Source organism: Xiphophorus maculatus, chromosome 12 (assembly GCF_002775205.1).
Source record: "Xiphophorus maculatus strain JP 163 A chromosome 12, X_maculatus-5.0-male, whole genome shotgun sequence".
Taxonomy (NCBI): domain Eukaryota; kingdom Metazoa; phylum Chordata; class Actinopteri; order Cyprinodontiformes; family Poeciliidae; genus Xiphophorus; species Xiphophorus maculatus.
In genome coordinates, this window is record NC_036454.1 from 19315961 (window position 1) to 19333902 (window position 17942).

General features: G+C 41.6%; 2 protein-coding genes across 2 annotated transcripts; both read left to right on the top strand.

Annotated features, from left to right (window-relative positions):
• Positions 1-245: 245 nt before the first annotated feature.
• unc45b (unc-45 myosin chaperone B) lies at positions 246-8813 on the top strand. Its single transcript, XM_023343152.1, has 20 exons — positions 246-359; positions 1015-1176; positions 1266-1302; positions 1417-1592; positions 2074-2163; positions 2280-2447; positions 2549-2714; positions 2853-3023; positions 3110-3281; positions 4175-4475; positions 5197-5291; positions 5406-5547; positions 5954-6094; positions 6208-6335; positions 6863-6929; positions 7101-7214; positions 7471-7586; positions 7706-7823; positions 7927-8082; positions 8169-8813. Exons 2-20 carry the CDS (start codon positions 1015-1017, stop codon positions 8439-8441), a joined length of 2793 nt encoding a protein of 930 aa, XP_023198920.1. The 5' UTR covers positions 246-359; the 3' UTR covers positions 8442-8813.
• A 4220-nt stretch (positions 8814-13033) lies between these two features.
• LOC111610319 lies at positions 13034-15656 on the top strand. Its single transcript, XM_023343944.1, has 2 exons — positions 13034-13067; positions 13271-15656. The coding sequence occupies exon 2, from the start codon at positions 13828-13830 to the stop codon at positions 15157-15159; it is 1332 nt and encodes a 443-aa protein (XP_023199712.1). The 5' UTR covers positions 13034-13067; positions 13271-13827; the 3' UTR covers positions 15160-15656.
• The last annotated feature ends 2286 nt before the right edge of the window (positions 15657-17942 follow it).

Sequence of the window (17942 nt, forward strand, 5' to 3'; positions counted from 1 at the left end):
TAAGTTCCTGTTTCAAAAAAGTTTTTCCTCACTGAGTCATCAATCAAACATTGGTTTCAATAGAAAATGTAGTACACTTTAATGTGTAATGATTTATACAGACCTGAATGCAGAGCTATTTTCCATAAAGCTTTGTATGTTTTGGAAAGTACCCCTTGTGTTTTGCGTGATCCACCTCAGCTCTGCCCCACCTCACTAAGATGCAATATAAATTGCAGCATTAGTGGTATTTAGGTTTGAAAAGACAGAAGAAAGCTGATAAAGCTACTCAAGACCACGAGTTTAGATCATCTCCATTGGGTAAAAAAAAAAAAAAAACCTAAACGGAGGAAAGGTTAGACCAAGAGAACAAGCTGAAGGTACAGTAGCATCTGCAAAGACTTTGTTTTTTTTGTTGTTTTTTTTACTAGTAGCGAAGTGAATGGAAGGTATTCAGGGTAGTGAGAGTATTACAGAATCAGGAGTGTGTCTTTCATTTAGAAATGACAGAGAATCATGAGGCTCACACTGGTGGGATAAAATGATGCCCAAATAAGGTTTGAAGGGAGGCCATTTAAAGTTGGAGATAACACGTGTGGGGCCATTTGCTTCTGGACCCCCAGGTCAGGACAGAGCAGCGCAACCGTGAGAACAAAACGTCACAACATTTATTGAATATTGTCATAATAAGAGATGGTTATTATTAAGTCTTCATCTGTATATGAGGTATAAGGGATGGTATTGAATGAGCCTTGGATAAATGTTGCACTGCTAAAAGCTACTTATTATTGATATTTTCTATAAATTTATGAAAATATGTGTTTAGCTCCTTTAAGTCATCTGTTCTCATCTAGAAGTTGTATGGATAATTTAGCTCTGTTACAGGTTAACATTTTCCGTTGCTTTGAAACACAACATTTTATAGTCAGAACAGTTAACGTATCAATTAAGCACCAATCTGACATAACCAGACTCAAAACATGACATAACTTTTATCATTTTTTTTTCTTATCTATGAATTATGATTTCTGTCAGATGGGTGATCCAATCACATTAAAAGATGAAGGAAACAAACACTTTCAGGCTGGTGACATCGACAAGGCCATTGAATGCTACACCAACGCCCTGAAGGAGTGCACAGACAAAAAAATGCAGGCCGTGATTTACAGGAACAGATGTGCATGCTACCTGAAAAAGGTAACGCAATTGGAGAAAACGCATACAAATATTTGAACTTAAAGGAAAAATTTTGCCATATTTTATTCCATCTATTCTACTTGTTGCAGGAAAGCTATTCAAATGCAGTTTCTGATGCATCAAAAGGTAAAGTAGTTCATTAGGAAATTTAAGCAGCCAAAATGAGGCATTTAGCATAGCAATTCAGTGCAAACCACTTGTTCTAGAGTTGACCTTTACTTCTGCCATACTGGTTCACAGCAATTGATGACGATGCATCAGATATTAAAGCCTTGTATCGCCGCTGTCAAGCTCTGGAGAAGCTGGGAAAACTGGACATGGCTTTCAAAGATGTGCAGCGATGCGCCACCCTGGAGCCAAAGAACAAGACCTTCCTAGAGACTCTCCACAGGCTGGGAGCAGAAATCCAGGCCAAGGTTTGTCCATATTTGTTGTGGGCAGAGTAGAAAAAAAGACAACAAATGCTGGCAAAAAACAACATTTTACCTAAACCACCTTGCAAAAGTATTTATACTTTTATAACTCTTTTGAATTGTTGTTAGAAAAAAAAAATCTGTAAAAGAAATAAAAGCTCTTTGCCCTGCTTTAATGACACTGAACACATAGGCAGAGCTTGCGTGGTTTAGATCAAAATACATTCATAAATTAGAATGGCCTAGTCAAAGGTGAGACCTAAATCCAACTGAAAAGCTGTGGTATAATTAAAAACTGTTTTTCATAGAAGCTTTCCATCCAAATCCCCTGAGCTTGAACTGTGTAACATCACAGCCACAAAACACCAGTGTCACAAGTTTGTGGTTTTGATGTGCTGAAATGTGGGAAGGAGTGTGAATACTTTTGCAAGACACTTTTACATGCAGATCTCCTTCAATTCAAGATTTGTTTTTATCTCTTCAGCTCAGGACAACGTTTTCCACAGATTCGAGAGTACAGAACATGTTTGATATTCTTCTTGATGAGGAAATGGACAAAGAAAAGAAGGAAAAGGTTGGTTCTTTCAGTGGTTTGTAGATTAAGGAACTTTAAAAGCGTGGTGTGGGTATTTTAGCTTATGAAAATTCATTGGGATTTTTGTATGATCTATTGTTCCTGTTTACACCTAGGCGGCCAACAACCTGATTGTGTTGTCGAGAGAAGATGCTGGAGCAGAGAGAATCTTCCAGAACAACGGGGTGACTCTGCTGCTCAACATGGTTGAGACTGGGAAGCCAGAAATGATCCTGGCTGCAGTCCGAACTCTGTCGGGAATGTGCACTGGCCACAAAGCTCGGGTTAGTCAAGCTAAAGGACGAAATGGGAGGAAAAATACAAAATTACAATAGAGGCTGGAGCAACTAAAGTTCTGTAATCCACATCGCTCTCCACTTAACAGGCCATGGCCATTGTCAACATGGTGGGTGTTGATAAGATTTGCAGCATTATGGCACTGGACAATGAAGAAATTGCACTGGCAACATGTAACCTCTTCCAATGCATCAACGACTCTCTCACTGGTGGAGATACAAGGGATTATGGGAAGGAAGCATCTTTAGTTTTGGGTAAGAGAAAAACTTACAACATTTAAATCAAATATTCAGTTTTTGATCTACAGCTAAAATATATGAAAACGAATGAAGGCCATTTTGTTGTTCATATTTATTTTTATTATAGAAATATATTTTTATTTTTACCTACAGATGCATCTAAAGATTTGAGAACCATTCTCCTTGCCCTCCTGGAGATGATATCCAATAAGAAGGTATCAGGTCATGGCAGAGACCAGGCACTGAACCTCCTCACCAAAAACGTCCCTTGTAGAGACAAGAAAGACAGAGACCACTCCAGGACCCTTTTCACCATTGATCACGGTGAGCCAGGCCTCTCCATATGAGATCCTCTGAATTTCTGGCGGAAGCTCAGGTTTCATAATGAGATGCATGTCTTTATTTGCCAGGTCTGAAGAAGATCCTGAAGGTCTGCGGTCAGGTTCCCGAGCTGCCGGATCAGCTCCCTCTGACAGAGAACACACAGCTGATCGCCAGCGTGCTTCTCAACAAACTCTACGACGACCTGAAGTGCGACCCGGAGAGAGCCAACTTCAGGGAGATCTGCGATGAATATATCAAGTATGTGTGAAGATGTGGGCCAAATTTTGAACCTCTGGGTAAAAATGTGTGAAAAGCCTTTAAATATATTAACATCATCATAAAACAAGTTCCAACTTTAAACATGCTGTTTTTACAGAAAGTCTCTTGTGATCCCCTTTAATCAATAGGACAGCACTTTGTCTTCTTCTATGATATCTTATATAAGCAGATCATACAGACGGGGATCTGTGACCATTTATCTTTCCACAATCTCTCCTGATTGTCAAAAGTACTCCATCCTCTCTAATACTCTTTTTTTCACTCATTACAGCTCCACCTTTCACTCATATATGACCAAAACCATGGCTCTAGTTAAGGTCCTGGTAGAGTTTAGTGAACTCCACAGGTTTATTCATGCTATGACAGGACACTAAATTATTTTCTCTAGCTTTTATGTAGATTGAATAACCACAAGATCCCCCTTATTGACGCAGTTGAAGGCATTTTTTTAAACCTCCCCTAGCATGCTATTCACTCTGCAAAGAGGATCCTTTCTCCATATACCTTTATACATTCTTACCCCAAGAAAATGGAGCAATTGGTTCACATTTAAGACCAACTCAAAAAGTGAAAGTTATAGGTTAACATAATGATTGTAGCACCAGTGATTCTGGTAAGATCAGATTTTATCATAAGAATTTTTACAGTTGAATGAATCTGCAAAAATTAAAAATGGATTTTTTCTAAATGCTTAAGTGTGAGGTAAGCCTGTTGTAATAAAATAGTATTTAAACACTTCTGACACATCTTAACCAGAAGTACCAACAATCTTAATTTAGAAGGATCCTCATTAAGAAACTTCAATTAAACAGACACTCAGGTCAATTTGCTATTGTGCACCATTTCTCACCTTCTCCACTTCTTTGCTGCAGATCTAAAATTGATCCCAACAACATGGATAAGACTCTTCATGCCATCAACACCATCTCAGGGCTGCTGCAGGGTCCCTTTGAGGTCGGCAACTCTCTGGTGGGACAGCAGGGCGTCATGGAGATGATGGTGGCGCTGTGTGGCTCAGAGCGGGACGTGGACCAGATGGTCGCCGTCGAGGCGCTGATCCACGCCTCCACGAAGATGAGTCGCGCCAGCTTCTTCATCACCAACGGCGTGTCGCTGCTTAAGGACATCTACAAGAAGACGAAGAATGAGAAGATTAAAATTCGCGCCCTGGTGGTGAGTGAACCAAAACCAGAGCAGAGTCAACTTTTCACCGTGCTTTGCAATAAGATTTATTTTGTCACATTTCAACCATTGATATCAGTGCACTGGTATTTTAAAAAATCTGAAAAAGTTAAAAATGCTCATAACACTTGACACGTTTACCCTTTCTTAAAGACTAAAAAGAAGAAAACTATGAGAAGTTTTGCTTGAGATTTACCTGTACTCATGTAGGGAACACAGCAAACATGGGGAAGAAGGTGGTTATGGGAAACTATGGGAAACTTTATGTGTGGTAGAAAACTGACAATGCACATAAGAATGAGCCCAGCATTAACAGAGTGACACAAATCAAAGACACCAGATTGAAATATAATTGAGAATCTGAATCCAGATGTGCAAATAATCTGAAGTTTTCTCAATCCAATCTGACTGAGCTTGACATGATTTGTCACATGAATAACTTTCCTTCCACTTTGCAAATATGCATTACTTGTTGGTCACACAAAGTACCATATAAAATATACAGAGGTTTGTGGTTGTCATTTGACAAAACTGGGTAAAGATTCCATAGGTGTACACACTTTTGCAGAATACAGTTTTTTGGGGGGTTTTTTTGCAGGAAAAATAGTAATTCCAGCTAAAATTTTAAAGTGATGGAGCAAAACACATCATCTCATTTTGTTTTGTTTTGTCTTGTAAACTTTGAAGCTAAATATGTCCATCTACCCTGCAGGGTCTCTGTAAACTGGGTTCAGCTGGAGGTGATGATTACGGCTTAAGGCAGTTTGCTGAAGGTTCCACTGAGAAACTGGCCAAGCAGTGCAGAAAGTCAGTACTCAACACTTGGATTTAATATAATATTAAGCATAAAATATGTATAAACAGTTGAAATGCAACTACTGCAAGTATTACTGTCTCATATCTCATTATTTGTTTTGCCAGGTGGCTTTGTAATCCCCAGATTGATTCCAAAACAAGGAAGTGGGCTATAGAGGGTCTTGCCTATCTGACTAATGATGCTGACGTTAAAGATGACTTTGTGGAAGATGAGCTTGCAATGAAAGCCATGTTTGAGCTGGCAAAGGTAAAGATGTTAGATTATATTGTTGTATATTGCGCATCCTGTTCATATCCCCCCAATGAGTCATTATGTGTCAGTTGGGGGGGGAGGGGTATACTTCCTGTATGTATTGGTAATAAACAAGTTTGTCATTTTAAGTACATGTTTTAGACATGATAGTTGAAGATGCATTGTTTTCTACCAAAAGAAAGCATTACAAAATGCATGTGATATAAATTCTTCCTGCTTATAATGTATGTGCACTCCACTATGCTTAAACTGTGTAATAATTACATTAATTATCTCAGAATGTTCCACAAATTATGAAGTAAATTCTTTAAAACTTTAATTTGAAACAGCTAGCATAGCTGCAAGCAAAATATATTGACAGCATAATTAATTTCCACTGCTTTTCCTCTCTGATTTTTAGTCTAGGGATAAGACAATTGTATATGCAGTTGCTTGCACTCTGGTAAACTGCACCAACAGCTATGATAAGAAGGAAATCATCCCTGAGCTGGTTCAGCTGGCCAAGTTCTCTAAGCAGCATGTCCCTGAGCAACACCCCAAGGTAAGACCATGAGAGAAAACTCAGCCCGCTGTTCATGAGTCACAGGAAACACCATGTGCATGCTGACATGTCTGCACAAACCTTTGCAAACAGTTTTTGTTCTCTTTCCTCAGGACAAGAAAGACTTTATTGAGAAGAGAGTAAAAAGGCTGCTGAAGGCTGGAGTCATTTCAGCTCTTGCTGTCATGGTCAAAGCAGACAGCGCTATCTTGACTGATCAGACGAAAGAGATGTTGGCACGGTAGGAAATACATGTGGAATTCCTTTAAAACATTTCTTGACGTCTTCATGTAGCACAAATAATACCCCCATTTCCACCCTCACCCAGCTAAACCTGTCTTTCCTGTGTCTCTCATCAGCCCACTTCTCTTTGCTGTTTTGTAATTTGTATTCATTTTTGACTAATTATTTTTGGTTACAGTGCTTACAGTGGTGCAGTACCTTGTTAAAGTATAAATGCTACTTGAAACTTTCCATAGTTTGTTATGGTAAAACCTCAATGTATACTGTTCTGATTTTATGTGATAGAGCAACATGTATCAGCTGAACACACACAGTGTACACACCATTCAGACTTTTATTTGCAAACATGTTTTGAACCATGCATCATTTTCCTTCCACTTCATAGTAGTACTGTGTGTTGCTTCCTCTAACATATAAATTATGAAGTGAAGCTGGTGGCTGCAAAATGTGCAAAAGTTCAAGTGATGTGATTAAGGCAATGCACCTCCTTGGACTTGTGAAGTTATTTTCTAAACAAATCTGCAGGGTTTTCTTGGCACTGACAGAGGATCCAAAAGACCGTGGCACGATAGTGGCCCATGGAGGGGGAAAGGTGAGTCATGCTCACATGAGATGAACACGTCAATTGTAATGGAAAGTGTTTCCAAACTGAAACTGTCTTAGAAAAACCTGTTTTGTTTCCTTTTTTTGCAAGCCTACTGTGCCTCCCTCCTTCTTCTCGTTGTTCTTGAATATATTATAATTTTATCTCTTGCGCCCTCAGGCTCTGATACCTCTTGCCCTCGAAGGTACAGAAAAGGGAAAGGTGAAAGCAAGCTTTGCACTCGCCAAAATAGCCGCTGTTTCCAACCCGGAGATTGCCTTCCCTGGAGAAAGGGTAAAACTCTAAACTTTAGCTGTTTTCTTCATTCAGTGGCCATCAGATTCATTCTTACGTCTTAACTTCCTATCTTCTCACATTTTAATTTGATCTTTTTGTTTCCTGTTCATTTGACAAGAGATGTTAGATTATTTACGTAGCATTGTATTCGACTATTTTCTTTTCCTTCATCCTGTTAAGTTTCACCTGCACAGTAGAAACAGTTCTCTGCTGTTAAAACTTCAGTTCTTCTGGGACTCTTTTTTTTAAACAGATATATGAAGTGATACGACCTCTAATCAGCCTGCTGCACACAGACAAAGAGGGAGCAGAGAACTACGAGGCTCTCCGAGGACTCACCAACATGGCTGGTTTCAGTGAAAAACTAAGGTAGCATTTTTAATGTCTTGTGATGCTGCGGTTGCACTACAGAAAAACGTAAACGAAAATCACTTCCCTAAAGTGCCTCAACTGCTTTGTTTAAATGTTTCCACTTGATTCTCTTGCAGGATAAAACTGGTGAAGGAGAAAGCTTTACCAGAGATCGAGAACCACATGTTTGAAGAGAATGAAAAGATCAGACTGGCCGCCACTGAATGCATGTGCAATCTCGTAACATGCAAAGAGGTGAGAACAAATAGGATAACGCTGAGGTTGTTTATGCACGGATAATGCATGCCAAATGCGGATCAGCAAAGGTTGACAAGAAAATCGATCCTATGCGTTGTAGGTCCAAGCTCGTTACCTTGAGGATGGCAACGATAAGTTGAAGCTGCTGGTATTGCTCTGTGGAGAAGATGATGAAAAACTTCAGATAGCTGCAGCTGGAGGTCTGGCCATGATCACTGCTGCTGAGAAAAAGCTTTGCACCAAAATGACTCGTGTGGTATGCACTACTAGAATCTGTTTTCGCTCCTATTTATTTATGAAGAGGGTCAGACACTGACTGAGTGTTCATTTTCTCCCAATCAGACAGTACAGTGGCTGGAGATCCTGCAGAGGTTATGTCTCCATACCAACCCTAGCGTCCAGCACAGAGGCCTGGTGATTCTGTACAACATGCTAAACTCTGACGACTTCGAGTTGGCTAAGAAACTGATCGAGAGTGAGATCCTGGAAATCCTCACTGTGATTGCCAAAGCAGAGGACAATCCCAAGAGGCAGGATCCTATTGACGTGGCACGCACATGTCTGGTCAAAGCCATGGATCTCGGTCTCATCAAGCCCTTCACAAGTCCTTCATAAGCAAAAATAAAAAAGGGCTCAAACAACAGCAAACATTTTTTTATTTCTTATTTACTTCCTCAGAAAGAGACTATTTGTTCAGATAGTTTAAGTACGCATCAGTCTGCAGCTAAATATCTAAATATGTTCCTCTAAAATAAAAGACAGCTGTTTTGTTTTCTATAATTATTGTTTTTAGTTAGCTTATAGTGAGAAACTGTTTTCCAGTGTGCAGCTTCTTTTCTTACATTTCTCTGTGCTTGCGTTGGTGAAATTATTTGTTAGTGCTGATTTGTAACTTGGCTTTATCTTTTTTAAACTGACTTGTTTGTGTAATTTAGGTTTCACGTTAATTAAATATATGTCGAATAAACAGCACCTACACTGCTGTGACTTTTGTATTTTATTTTTTCCAGTCTGTCACATAAACGTTTAAGATCATAAAAAGACAATTTAGTATCAGACAAGGTAACCTGGTGGACTTCTACATTGTGTGATTTTGTGTGGTGATCAGACAAACCACAAGACACCAACTCTGGATTCGGAGGCGGTTTCCGTTTATTCAACCTGACAATCTGGAGATATTAGCATTAGCACAAAGCATGGATCTCCAGCCCAATCTAAACAAAATAGTAGTTTTAGAACGCATTGCACATCGTGTTCATAACAAAACCATGTGTTTAGTACCATCAAATGTTATAATGGTGTAATAATGAGTTAAGTGACAATATTCAAACACCTACCATTAATACAGAAAGGAAAACATAAACATCTGAACAATGTAAATAAAAGGATTGTCTGTTTTGTACTGGAAGATTGAGATGTACAACGAGAAAAAGAATGGTAACTGGTCTGTTGGTCAGGTAGTCCAGGTGTTTATTGAGGCCTCCACCTGTCCTAAATACACTTAACTGGAGAAATCAAAGAATATGATCCTCACGTGATCTTCCAGTCAGATAACAGTGGGTTTGCTGAAGCAGGTGTTTGCTGCTTATCACCAAAGCCATGGGGAAACTGTAGGGGGTGCACGTCTGCTTACTCAGGGACCAACATAAGTCTACCTAGGACCGTCATGATGTGGGCAACAGAATGCATTATCTCCAGCCCAACACACACACACACACACACACACACACACATATATATATATATATATATATAGGTATAAAACCCCATTTACAGTTTTCCAGACAATACGGGAACACACAAAAACACACACAAATTACTAAAGTATTTTTTTGTACTGTTGTAACTATTAAACAATCTCCCCTTCAGTTCATCCTTATAAGTGGAGATACATTGTTGATATTACAATTGTAAAATAACTTGCAATAAAGGATTGGCAAAGGTCAATGTAATTTTCACAGGTGGCAGACCGTTGTTGTTAGCAGCTGCTGAAAGTAACTAAAAAAGTTACTTTTAATGTACCTTAGTTACTTTCCACATCAACCCCACATGGGTGTGGAAACCTGGTGAAAACCACACCCACCTCACCAGGTTTCCACACCCACATCGGTGTGGGTGTGGAATAGTGATGGGATTTTCGGCTCCTTTTCGAGATGCGGCTCTAATGGCTCTTCTTACTGTGGAGAGCCGGTGTTGTGCGCTATTCAGTTCCCCTGCGAAAATCTGTTCCCCCTGCTCTGTGCCAAAAGCTGGCGGAATACGCTGAGTAAATATTACAGTTCCCCTTATAGTTCCAAACTAGTGATGTGTCGGTCGCGAACGATCCGGCTCTAAGAGCCGGCTCTTTGAAGTGAACGATTGGAACTGGCTCCACAATGGGAGCCGTTTTAGGATCCTATTTGGGAGCCGGGTTTTTTTCTACAGTATATCGCTGTCTCTCCGCCTCCCTGTCGTTGTGCTTGTGCTCTGCAAGTGCCAGAGCCGATAGTTTTTCCCCACATTGTTTTTTTGTCCTGCGGTGCCTCGCTGTCTCTCCTCCCCCTTCTCCCTCTCCTTGCGCGTTTTGCTCTTCTGCTAGAGCGGAGAGTTTTTTTTCCCTCGGTCGGTCCACTGCCCTCATGTCAAGCGTGTGCTCCACACATCTGACCAATCACACATAGTTTCAATTAATGATGTGGCGGGAAAACACTGGAAAAAAAGTTTATCTCCACTTGTTTTGTGGAAACGGCAGGCAGTTGGCCAAGCTGTATAGGTTCGTCGGCAGGTGTTTATGCACAGACACTCACTCAGCGTCAAGAAGCACAGAAAGAAGGGGAGTCAGTGTGAGAACTGAATAGGTGAAAATAAATGAGTGACAGAAAACGGAGCAAGATTTGGACTCATTTTAATGCTACATCAAGTTCCAGGGCAGAGTGCAGACTGTGCAAAGTCAGCATTTCCTATCGTGCAGGCTCTATAAACAACCTGCACAGCCACATGCGGACATCACACGCATCGGTATTGCTATAGCATTGTTATGCGGCATTTTTACTCATCATAAGTGCTTAACAATGTCAATAATGACACAAAATATTATAAAATTAGGTTTAAGCTATTAATTAATTAATAATGTCATAAATATATATGGGGAGCCGTTTGGGAGCCGAAAGAGCCGGGACGAGGCGGGGCTCCCATCCTGCTGTAAAGCCCATATCAGAAACCAATACAGCTCAGAAGGAGCGACCACACGGACTACAACCCCTGGCAAAAAGTATGGAATCACCAGTCTTGGATGAGCACTCATTCAGACATTTCATGCTGTAAAACAAACTCAGATCAAAAACATGATACAATATTAAGGTCGTTCCAAAGTGCAACTTGTTGGCCTTCAGGAACACTCAAAGAAATGAAGAGAAAACATTGTGGAAGTCAGTGAATGATACTTTTATTGACCAAGCACAGGGAAATAAATATGGAATCACTCAATTCTGAGGAAAAAAGTATGGAATCATGAAAAACGCATAAACAAAAGACCATTCAAAATACATCACTAGTATTTAGTTGCACCACCTTTGGCTTTTATAACAGCTTTCAGTCTGTGAGGCATGGACTTGATGAGTGACAAACAGTATTCTGCATCAATTTGGTGCCAACTCTCTTTGATAGCAGTTGCCAGATCAGCTTTGCTGGTTGGACCCTTCTTGTGGACCATTTTTTTCAATCTCCACCACAGGTTTTCAATTGGGTTGAGATCTGGACTATTTGCAGGCCATGACATCGACTGAATGTGTCTTTCTTCAAGGAATGCCTTCACTGTTTTTGCCCGACGGCACGATGCATTGTCATCTTGGAAAATTATTTCATCATCACCAAACATCTGTTCAATTGAAGGGATGAGAAAACTGTCCAAAATGTCAATGTAAACTTGTGCATTGATAGAAGAATTAACCACAGTCATCTCCCCAGTGCCTTTGCCTGACATGCAGCCCCATATCATCAAGGACTGTGGAAATTTGGTTGTTTTCTTCAGGCAGGCCTCTTCATAAATCTCACTGGAACGGCACCAAACAAAAGTTCCAGCATCATCACCTTGTCCAATGCAGATTCTTAACTCATCACTGAAGACAACTTTCATCCAGTCATCCACAGTCCATGATTGCCTCTCCTTAGCCCATTGGAGTCTCGTTCTTTTATGTTTAGGTGTCAATGCTGGTTTTCGTTTAGCTTTCCTGTATTGAAATCCCATCTCCTTTAGGCGATTTCTTACGGTTCGGTCACATACATTGACTCCAACTTCCTCCCATTTATGCTTCATCTGTTTAGTTGTACTTTTTCGGTTTTCAAGACAAATGGCCTTAAGTTGTTTGTCTTGACGCTTTGATGTCTTTCTTGGTCTACCAGTACGCTTGGCTTTAACAACCATTCCATGCTGTTTGTATTTGGTCCATATCTTGGATACAGCTGACTGTGAACAGCCCACATCTTTAGCAACCATGCGTGAAGGGTTACCTTCCTCAAGAAGTTTCACAATCCTCTCTTTTGTTTCAAGGGACATTTCTCTTGTTGGAGCCATGGTTCTCACCACTCCACTTCGTCCAGCAGCCCTCCAAGGTGTCATGACTGCAGGTGTTTTGAACTGCACACTAACGGGCACATCTAATCTGGGGCAGGTGTCCATTTAGGGAAAGGAAATAGACTGGGTGTGTCCTTTTTTTTCTACCTCCAATTTGAGTGATTCCACACTTTTTTCCTCAGAATTGAGTGATTCCATATTTATTTCCCTGTGCTTGGTCAATAAAAGTATCATTCACTGACTCCCACAATAGTTTCTCTTCATTTCTTTGAGTGTTCCTGAAAGCCAACAAGTTGCACTTTGGAACGACCTTAATATTGTATCATGTTTTTGATCTGAGTTTGTTTTACAGCATGAAATGTCTGAATGAGTGCTCATCCAAGACTGGTGATTCCATACTTTTTGCCAGGGGTTGTAGAGGTAGCCACTGTCCTTGTCACGGTGCACGGTGCCCTTGTAGCTGAGTTAATCTTATTTATTTATTATTTTATGAACCTTCCCAAAACATTTTTTATTTCTATTTTGTCGAATTAACATGTCTGCTGACATGGCTATTTCTGTTTTGACTGCTTTTATTTTTTGTTCCTAATGTAAATATTGTTTTGGGGGAAACGTTATTAGTGTTGCACAGAGCAATGTTCAGTGACGTAGCTGCAGCAGCCAGGCAGAGGCTGCCTAACGGAGCTGTGGTAAGACGCGTGCTAAAGCTACCTCTCACTTTTAATAATGTTTATGTTGTTAAAAATAGTTTTCACAGCTTTTGTTCTGCAAAAATATAAGGTTAACTGTGCAAGTGTTTTTAAAACAAACTTTGGTGTTGGTTAAAGTTAATTTGTTACGTTTATTACGTTTGTATAAAGTTTCCCTCCAAAATGTGTTTGTTGGGCCGCAGGACTGTGACGGTGATCGTGTATCATACCTGGTGCTGAGTGTGTTCCACTGTCTTATAGGTATGTAATGGATACACAGATTTATTTTGTGGTTTGATGTTGATTTGTGCAAGATTTTACTTTTCTTTAGTCCATTTGTTGTTAATCTATAAAAAAGCAGAGGCTGCCTAACTGAGCTGCTGGACTGTGACGGTGATCGTGTATCATACCTGGTGCTGAGTGTGTTCCACTGTCTTATAGGAATAAAAAAAAAAAAAAACCAACGCAGAGTACTATTCCTTTCCACATCTGTTACATCTGGTGCCGTGACCCGGATCCATTGGTTAGCCGCTGCCGACCGCCGAGGGTTCAACTGTGTGCTAGTGAAGCCGACGTCATCAAGCTGGTCGACCTGTGGATCCTGTTCATTACTGTCGAGGTTACGATTGTTTTTCTGAATACAGAGACTTAAATCAACTACTCAAATCTCTATATTAGTTTTGTCAAAGCCATTTTTTTGTGAACTGTGGAACCCTTTTGGTTAACTTTTTTACATTACTGCTTTTGTACTGTGTGAAACATGGCAGGCAGAGGTCATAGTACCTTTAATATTTCCACACCAGTAGTTGGACGTGGCAGAGGGCTGTTAGCCCAGAGTAGTACTCAAGTGATTGATGAGGGTTCATCAGAAGCAGAGGGGATATTTGAAATTCCTCCGCTGGAGCCCCAGTTTTCCACCCCTGTAACTAATAATGAAAACACCATGCAACAGTTACGAGACCTCATTGGTGAAATAGGGAGCCAAATAGGTGAGGCCATTACCAGCCGTTTGTTACACAGTGGGTCTCACCCCACTCCAGAGAAGTCTCCACCATCACAGTGTGTGCAGAATGAGACATCCAACACCGTTATTGATCTCACAAAAATGAGCCTGGTGGTGAAACCAGACATTAGAGAACCCCCTATCTATCGTGGTGATGGTGATGATAGGATCTCTGTTCATGAGTGGATAGAAGTGATGGAGGTCTACCTGCGTAAGAAAGGATTCTCAGCTGAGGAAAAAACAGACGAAATCCTGAACCACCTGCTTGGCAAAGCAAAGAGCATTGTAAAGATTGGACTAAAGAGTAGCCCTTCTACCACACCTGTAAACCCTGAGGCAGTCTATAACATTCTGAGGCGCTATTTCAGTGACATTCCTGGGTCTTGCTTACCATTGGCTGATTTCTATGCTACTCAGCCAACAGCAAATGAGACACCAGTGGACTACTGGGTTAGACTTAACACAGCTGCTGAAAATGCTGACAGACACTTGAAAGATCAAGGGAGCAGCCTGAATAAAATGGATGCAGAAATAGCAATGATGTTCATCAGAAATTGTCCTGATCCGAGTCTTGCCTGTGTTTTCAAGTGTAAGCCCACCACTAAGTGGACACTCACTGAGGTGCAGGAGGCCATTGATGAACATCAAAGAGAGCAGCAAGTGAAGAGACCACAGGCAACTGCGGCAAAAGCAAAAGTTCTCCAGATTGCTACTGCAACAGCAGCACTTGACCACTCAGAGCCTGAAGTAGAACATAGGCAAGTGAACACTGTCAAAATTACTCCTGTCAGTTTTCCCAGCTCGAATGATCGTCCTGCAGAGTCAGGTGCTCTGGAACGGGTGTTAACTATGCTTGAAAGAGTATTAGAACGTACTGCCCAACCCGTTGGTGATACTCAGCTTCAGTTTTTCCCTCCCAATCGGTCTTCTCCATGTCAAGTATGTGGCAACGGTAACCACTCTACAAGAACACACTGCATGAGAGAGAGAAGATGCCTGGCCTGTCTCGAGATTGGACACCAGCGAAGAAACTGTCCAAAAATCACAGATTCTCAGCGAGTTGGAGGCTCAGCTGACCAGGGAAACTAAGCCACTCACACTTGGGAGGGCACTGTGTGAGTGAGTATGATGGGTCCCTCACCTCAAAAGAAGATATACAATCTGTGTATGCAGAAAGTTTGAAATCTGCTCCATCTAATACTTCTGTGCTGTTTCAAAACATATCCAGACTAGAAAAGGCTGACAGCCTCTTTTACACTGATGCACAGGTTGAGGATAAAGTGTCATTGCAAGCGCTTTTAGACACTGGCTCCATGGCCTGCACTATCAGTGCAGAAGCTGAACAACTTCTTAAGAATGCAGGGTTTGCATCCCAACCCGACTCTAACCATAATGATATTGTTCTTGTAGGCTGTGGAGGAGTTCAAGTAAAACCCAAATGCACCCATGAATTGAAAATGGAAGTATATGGCTGTGTATTTAGTGTTCCAGCTCTAGTGGTCCCTGGGCAGAAAGATCAGCTAATTCTGGGCACAAATGTCATCAAACACCTTCTAAACCAGTTCAAGCAGTCCCCTCACTTTTGGCAAGTCATGTGTAAACCAGAGTCTGCCCAACCACCAGAAGTAATACAGTTTCTTAGTATGCTGTCTGGTATTGAGAGATGGAGAGGTGATGTAATCCCAGATTTTATTGGAACAGCTGAACTGGTGCAGGCAGTCACTCTTCTCCCAAAGCAAGAACATTTGATTTGGGGCAGACTTCCTAAAAGTTCGCCTCTCTCCGAGGGCAGTGCCATTCTGGTTGAGCCATCAGCCAAAACACAGATCCATAAAAAAGACATTATTGTCTGTAGATCGGTGGCCTCCATGAATGGTGACAGGTGGGTCCCAGTGCGGATCCTAAACACCTCTGATAAGGCCATCACATTAAAGCGTCGTACCAAAGTAGCAGAGGTGTCCACCTGTATAGCCCTTGAAGACCTGGATGTGACTCCTGAGCAGGTGTTAGATGCAAAAGTCAGTATTAACAGTCAGACAGTGAAGAATGACGAAACAATCAGCTCTGACTCTCCCTGCACCAGCTTTCGCAACACCCTGAGTGACTTAGGGCTGGAAGTTCTGGACATTGACTCTTGTGAGGTGTCTGATTATTGGAAGTCAGAACTGTTGCAGCTGATTCAGAAATATGAAGGCATCTTTTCAAGAGGCAAACTTGATTGTGGGCTGGCCAAAGATTTTGTCCATCGTATCCGCCTTTCAGATGATCGACCATTCAGGCTTCCATATCGACGTGTTCCACCAGGGCAATATCACAAGCTGCGGCAAGTTCTCACAGAAATGGAAGAACGGGAGATCATTCGCAAATCCAACAGTGAGTGGGCGTCTCCTGTAGTGCTGGTGTGGAAGAAGAATGGAGATCTAAGGGTCTGTGTGGACTATCGCTGGCTAAATGCTCGCACAGTTAAGGATGCTCACCCGCTGCCGCATCAATCAGACTGCTTGACAGCTTTGGGTGGCAGTGCCATATTCTGTGCCATGGATCTCACCTCTGGTTTTTATAACATCGCCATGGCTGAGGATGATAAAAAACTAACAGCCTTCACCACACCCATGGGGCTGTATGAGTTTAACAGGCTACCTCAGGGCCTCTGCAACAGTCCCGCTGACTTCATGCGCCTCATGATGAACATCTTTGGTGATCAGAACTTCTTGACGCTGCTTTGTTATTTGGACGATTTGCTTGTATATGCTCCTGATGAGGCAGAAGCTCTGAGGAGGCTTGAGATTGTCTTCAGCAGGCTGCATGTCCATGGCTTGAAACTGGCCCCCAAGAAGTGCAAACTATTCAGGAGGAGTGTGAAGTTTTTGGGGCATGTTGTGGGTGAAAATGGTGTGTCAACCGATCCCGATAAAGTCCAAGCAGTTGTTGCTATGACAGAGTCTGATTTGATGATGGAGGATGGTGTCACACCCTCACAAAAAAAGATTAAGTCATTTTTGGGGATGGTGATGTATTATCAGCAGTTTATACCAGACTGTTCACGCATTGCCAAACCATTGTTCAGTTTGACAGCCGCACCCAAGGGAAGAAAAATGAATGGACGGGGTGCTGCAGCATTTAAGAAATTACATCCAAATGACTGGAAAGAGGAACATCACGGTGCATTTGAAGAACTAAAAAATGCACTGTTGGAGACTGTGGTGCTCGCACACCCTGATTTCAGTCACCCTTTCATTCTGTCTACAGATGCCTCTCAGGATGGGTTGGGGGCTGTTTTGTCTCAGGTCCAGGAGGGTGAAAGTAGAGCACGACCCATTGCCTTTGCCAGTAAAGCTCTAACGCGTGCTCAAAGTAACTACCCTGCTCATCGCCTTGAGTTTCTGGCGTTGAAGTGGGCTGTTTGCGATAAATTCAGTCACTGGCTAAAAGGGCATACTTTCACAGTCTGGACTGACAATAATCCCCTGACATACATCCTCACAAAACCCAAACTTGATGCATGTGAGCAACGGTGGGTTGCCAAGTTAGCACCATACAACTTCAGCATCAAATATATACCTGGCAGTAAAAACATAGTTGCTGATGCTCTCAGCAGAAAGCCCTTTGCCCAGGATCGTGTCTGTCAGCGGATTTTGAATGAGCCATATGCTGACCTTGTGGGGGAGTCGCAACAAGTTCAAGAAGCTTTAATTCAGGAAACATTCAGGATTGGTGTCAACCACCAAAACATTCATCATGCAGCCCCATTGAATGAGCTGGAAAATCAGTCCCTATCTGACTGTGAAGTGTCTGCAGTACTGGCCGGTCATATGGAGTGGGATGAAGGTTCCAAGCAGAGAGTGGTTTCATGGCTGGCCCAGGATCTGGAG

What these genes read in the sequence shown, in the direction of transcription:
- unc45b (XM_023343152.1), top strand. Translation starts at nt 1,015, where the DNA reads ATGGGTGATCCAATCACATTAAAAGATGAAGGAAACAAACACTTTCAG. An exon ending in ATCTCGTAACATGCAAAGAG is followed by an intron (nt 7,824 to 7,926) that starts GTGAGAACAAAT and finishes TATGCGTTGTAG; the next exon opens with GTCCAAGCTCGTTACCTTGA. An exon ending in GCACCAAAATGACTCGTGTG is followed by an intron (nt 8,083 to 8,168) that starts GTATGCACTACT and finishes TCTCCCAATCAG; the next exon opens with ACAGTACAGTGGCTGGAGAT.
- LOC111610319 (XM_023343944.1), top strand. Translation starts at nt 13,828, where the DNA reads ATGGCAGGCAGAGGTCATAGTACCTTTAATATTTCCACACCAGTAGTT.